The following is a 6,124-nucleotide window of genomic DNA, read 5'->3' on the forward strand; positions in this document are numbered from 1 at the left end:
TATCATACATGTGTCAAATTTCGAAGGGACAACTCTTTAAGCATATAACAAAGCAAATCGATAAATTCCGAGATAGAAGTCAACAATCAATAAAAAGGTCTTCGAATCAATTTATGTCTACCTAAAAGAATGTAAATCCGAGTGACGAGCGCAAGCGCTGCAGAGAGTGTGTAACGTTACCACTGTCTCGAGACTTAGGCCGACGTACGCTTCGACCTGGGGGGGGGGTGTTGGTTAAGAAGGTTGTATGTGCTTTCGGCGGGCCGTGATGCGAATTCCATCCATTTTAGTAAAAACTGGTGGACAAGGACGAGAACCGGAGATTTGGTTTTAATATTTCGTGATATTCTATAATTTTCTTAATATCTGTGAGTGTGTGTGGTGGTCTCTGTGTATTTTATTAAATTGTGTGTGTAATTCTTTTACTTGTTACTTTCTGTAAACTATTGTGCAAAGAGAAGTGTTCAGTTTGGAAATATCTTTGTTAGTACAATAAGAGAATTTGGACATACGGCGTGTGAGAGAACGTGAAATGAAACGAGTGTGTGTTAAATCCTGCAAATCAGAGATACAATGAAAATTCTATGCAATCTTATTGCTGTTGTCGATTGTTTATTTGTGTGCTTTTAATGGAGTGTGAGCGGAGTGGTCCACATTAGAAATGGTATGCCTTTCGCCTTTTGTTTTTGTTTTCTCCTTCATTTAAAATATTGAAACAAATAAAGCAAAAGTTTTATATAAAAGAAAAGATTTAACAGCTTAAAATATTTGTTTTTTTTGCCGTTGGTGAACAGAATAACGACTTTTGTCGAATAATACTGCCATTTATAATCATATTACTTGCGTTGAAAATAATCGCAGTTGGCAGTTTTGCAACTTTTGAAAGAAAGAAAAATCGATTTAAGATGATGTATCTACTATGAGAAACTATTGCAGCAGATTTACATTTTAAATATATGAGTAACGTATTAAAATCGGTAACCTTTCTTTTATATTCTTAAATTATACACAGTTCCTGGATCCTTGTTGAATTAGAGTTCAAACAATGACTCTGAAATAGTTCTGAACAATTATAAACCATCTATTCTTGCCCAAACATGTAATTTTGCGAGTTATTCAAAAAAATATGCAAGTGATCTAAATAGTTTTGCGATATACAATAAAAATAGAAATGGTTTTTAATTGTCCACATTTATTTCAATATATTACAATACGAAACTGTATGAGTTAATGAAAATCTGGATAGAGGAAAATAAAAGCGTAACTTTCAAATTTGAAGAGTTTTCTCTAAATGTTGAAAAAATTATATGTACCCGAATTTCCTAAAAGTCAATATTATTTGATGAGAATACATTTTGTTGTTTGTGATGTTGTTATTATCAAAACATATATCGCCAAAAGGAAAATACCAAATGTGTAACTTGCTTTTTCTTCTTTTTCTCCACATTAAGGAAACCAGAAACTTCAATTGGCATAGTTTTTATTAGAAAGTTATTGCCTTAGCAGCTTGAGCAAATGCCATAGCTTGCTTGTATTGGACGCATATAACATGTTCGCATGTTGGACGAACTTCCATCTGCTTGGCAGTTTAATAAACAGACTCACCATATTCTGTGGTGGATATAACTACAATGGGCTAATTCTGTTTCATTCAAGTAAGTGTACACACTTTACTATTATTGAATTGCAGAAATTGCGCCAGTTTCTATTGCATTCTTTATAGAAAGACAGAAGTAAAACTTAATAATTACTTGATTACTGCTATTATCAAATAATTACGAGGTCCATTTTGTATGATAGTACATTTTATCTATTACTACCAAAATATTGATCCCAGCTAGGACTTTTTTGCATTTTTCAAATTTAAGCTATGTGCATTTAATATGCCGAAGATTGATTAGGTTTAATCATCTAGTAATGGAATATATATTCTTTCTTGTTCTGTAGTCATAAACGTTCATCACTGCAAGATTATGTACTGTAGTTTGTCGCATAATAAAAGTCGTAAAAATATTTTTACAGGGTGTGAAAACTATCCAAAAGAAAACAAAGATATTTCCAATATTAAACTGTGACATCGCAGATGATCGAAAAATTAACAATTTTAAATAAGGATATAAATTTTAGTAGAAATTAACAACAAGAACCTCCAAAATCAACAATGACAAATGGACGTAACTTTAATTGAATGGTCAATTAATAGCAAGTAATTTCAATGTTTTGATCGTCATATTAAAGCAATGAATGAGAAAAACTTTGAGCTTAGCGGCTATGGAAGTTTTTACAACGTTAGATAGATAGACAAATGTTATATGTATTCATGTCATAATGAGTATGGTAGTATTTCTAATAAAAAGTGAATGTGCAACTATCACATGCATTTCGAACATGAGAGAAATGGCACGGGCGATATATACGTTATTCACATATATATCTATATGCTATATCTATGTTATTACAATTTTTAAAATAAGAAAAGCTTCTAGGAGTCTCCATTTGAAATATAATCTATGTTATTCTTTATATAACAAATTTCAATGAGAATGTTAAATTATAATTGATTAGACGTATAAATGATGATAGGACTTAATTATTTATGAATTAGACATGTGTGAAATAGAAAGAAGGTTTGTTAACATTATGAAAGATAATGTGTTTGATTGAGATTAATTTGTGCTTAGGTGGATCATTGCTAATTTATTGCATTTATATGTGTAAAATTAGTGATAAGACTCGCACTTTTTCACGTGTATGTGATTCATGCAATTTTAATGCAAGAAAAGGAGTTACAAATGCAGTAGTATTGTTCCTTTCCCTGCATTTGTAAACTCCGTTTTCAATAGCTTGCACTATCACTTGAAAGTGATTCATTGAATTTCAATTCAAGAAAGAGTTTACAAATGGCAGACAGTATTGTTCCTTACCTGCATTGTGTAACTCCCTTTTTTGAATATCTTCATTTCGTTTAAATTACAAGTAAGATCCCACTTCTGTATAAACTCTCAAAATATCCTCAATTCCATATACAAATAAATAATAACCATTTTCATATATTTCTTAAATTTTCTCTAAATGGCCCTTATTTTCTTAAAAATTGTTATTTTTTCAATAATTTTTAACATTTTCGAATATTTTTGGAAATTTTATTTGTAATTTTGTGAAGAATTTAATTCGAACTCTATTATATAATAATATTATTCAAAAATTTGTGTACATTTTGTCAGTGTACGCTAAATTTTTAATTTTTTTAATCGATGTGTTGTTGATGCGGCTTACTGAAGATTGTCATCCCATAACAATATCCATTCCAACTTCTGCCTCCATCCGAGGCCAGAGCCACATTCATCTCATGCAAGTCTCGACTGGTCGGTCCCCATTAGGCACGATCGAGAGAACTTGGTCTTACATTAAATCAACAGCTCTGGCCATTGCTAAGCCGAGCTCGCAACCTCCTCGGGGCCGTTCCTCAAAGACCGCCTGTTGGCGGCGGGCGATGGAATCCAGCTCTAGAGTGCCCATTTACGAAGCTTCTGCCTGAGCATTGCCCACGGTCTTTCAAAAACATCTTCAGGCGTTTTGCGAATGATCGTCGATCATGTCGACGGTTGCCCAGAACTTCGGCACTTGAAAGACAATTACAGATAATGCTCTCCAGCAAAGGACAGGTTCGTTTAAATATCAAGGGCCGAGCTTTTCAATGCAGCCTATCGCGGGCCGCAGGAGCGAACCGGCTTGGGATTACAACCCCGAACTCTGACCTAGGCAAGCAGAGCTAAAATGCATCCTACAGGCGATTTGAGCGAGATCATTCACACATTCGAGATTTCTTCATTTCGGCCTGAAGAAAAACGAAATAACGGCCCCCCTGCATAGCAAAGCCACTTCGCTTTTATCATGGCCGCTTTTCCAATGCCGCACCATTGTGTCCAGGAGGCAGGAGCGAAACAGGCATTGATTTACCGAATACCAAGCCCGGCTCACTTACTGGGAGAGCCTGCAAGTAAATTTATCTGGCGAGTTTTCCGATGATACTATCCACATGATAGGAATTTCTGCAGAAACTCGGCCTGAACAGACGTATTATCCACCGTCTATGTCTCAGTAGAGGCCAGGCCTCGCTTACATTACTCAGGGCCGGTTTTCAAATGCGTCCTAATCTATGGGCAGCGAGAGGAATTCGGCCCTGGTAAGCTGAATACGAGGTCTGGCCTTATAAAGAGCCGATCTGCAAAGTAACTCCCGTTCTCTTAAGAATTTGATACAAGGAACAACAGAAAGCTAGAGGAAGCCCTTTTTAAGTTAAGACTTCTTCCTGGCTTTTGATATGGATGGTGAGTTGGCTATCATGCAAATCCTTCCAGAGATCAAATAGTAACCAAAGTCATAGGCAGTGTGTGTGTGTAAATTGCAGGGCCTACATGCGAGTGCCTTGGTAGCCGTGATTTGCAAGCGCACTCCCGCAGTGTTAGAGGAGTTGTGGGGTGTGTTCTGAATTGAGATGGGTGTGTTTCTCAAGGTCCAAAGTCCATTCGTAACTTCTGTGTATTTATTATTTAAATAACATTTTGACAGATACTTATTCTTTTTTCCCCGGGAATTCGCTTGTCATCAGTTATCATTTTCAGCTACATCTGTAATAATCTAAAACAGTATTATTTGAATCACGGATAAACACAATTAAGAATATTATTTACTAATTTTCCATATTAAAAAATTCAATGATATAAAGTTATCCCATAAACAATTTTATGTCTCATATATATATTATTAAATATCGCATAAATCCAATTAAATTTAATATATAAAGTGTATATCCATTGTCTTCTTTAAATATAACCATATCTAACGGTATGCATCATATGAATGATCAGCCTTTAAAAACACGTACATAGAAATTTTTTTAAAGAATTGACCAAAATTGAAATACTGCTTAATATTGACCAGTTCCAATTTAATTCGTCCCAAATAAAACTTCTCAAATGAAAAATATCTTATTTTTTACATTTGATTATTAAGATGTCGTTTTTACTTGAAAACAAAATATTTGGTAAATTTTTAAATTTGGTCAAATCAATGGCTCATTCGATTTTTCAAGAGGAAGAGGAGAAAAAATTTCATTTTAAATATGCGAGACGACTAAATTCATTTCTCCAGGAGATTGAGAAATGGAAAGCTTTGGAGAGGATATTGGCATTTCTTAAAAATGAATAGGTTTCTTATTGATCTTGCAAGGTTTATAGTTTCCCCACTGACAAAAATTTTCTTTTAATATTTAAGTAATCTGATTCATAAATTGCCAAATATATTAAAATATCTATAGTAATTAATTAAGATGGTTATTTTTTTTACTTTTTTGATGGAATAATCCTGAGAAGCCCCTAGTTTTAAAAATGTAGAAAGTATGGGAGAAATTATTAAGTGATAATTTTTCCAGGATTTATTGACATTTATTAATAAATGATATAAGTGTTAAAAATGAGTTTATTGTTAGCATTATAATATAACAAGTTCCATTTGTTGATGTTGAATCAACATATGAACTGGTGCTCAATGTGTAGCCTTCCCTTTAGTTTGAATGTTTTGTTTTCATTTAATATTATGGACATATTTACTGGGGTGAACATGTCCAATTAAATTGCTGTTTATCATTCAAATATAATTTTTCAAATTCGTTTGCTAAAATTTTTTCATATTTTTCTTATATATCATGAAAGTGTTGTGAGTTCGAATATATTGAATCAATTGGATCACATATAAATTATTTTATCAAAAGCAGATTCATAGGAAGAAATTTATTAATTAGAATCTATTAAAAGAGAAAGATTTTTTATTGAGGCCGTTCTTCAAATCAAGAATCAGCAAATACACACAATGCCATGAGAGTCGTACGAATTGAAGAAAACATTGTATGTCCGAAGTTGAAAAAAAAGAAGAAACTTGAATAACAATCGACACATTCATTTATTTAGAACGAACTGTCAAATTTTGAGAAAAAGGATCTTTTTCACAACGGATCGTGTGGTTCGCCTTGAAGTGAACTTTGAAACGCCCCGATAAATCACATATGGCGTTCTTAGATTATCGATCCAAACTCTAATCTCCTCAAGATGACACAAACTCCCCG

General features: G+C 33.3%; 1 protein-coding gene across 1 annotated transcript in view; it reads left to right on the forward strand.

The window, feature by feature from the left end:
• Positions 1–6,107: 6,107 nt before the first annotated feature.
• The window catches only part of TVAGG3_0256490 (cilia- and flagella-associated protein 58-related family), a gene marked incomplete at both ends in the record, with an annotated part of 603 nt that continues 586 nt past the window's right edge, over positions 6,108–6,124 (forward strand). The window contains one exon of the mRNA XM_001292808.2: positions 6,108–6,124. This exon is cut by the window's right edge and continues 586 nt beyond it. Within this exon, the coding sequence (XP_001292809.2) occupies positions 6,108–6,124 (17 nt within the window).

Source organism: Trichomonas vaginalis, chromosome V (genome assembly GCF_026262505.1).
Source record: "Trichomonas vaginalis G3 chromosome V, whole genome shotgun sequence".
Taxonomy (NCBI): domain Eukaryota; phylum Parabasalia; order Trichomonadida; family Trichomonadidae; genus Trichomonas; species Trichomonas vaginalis.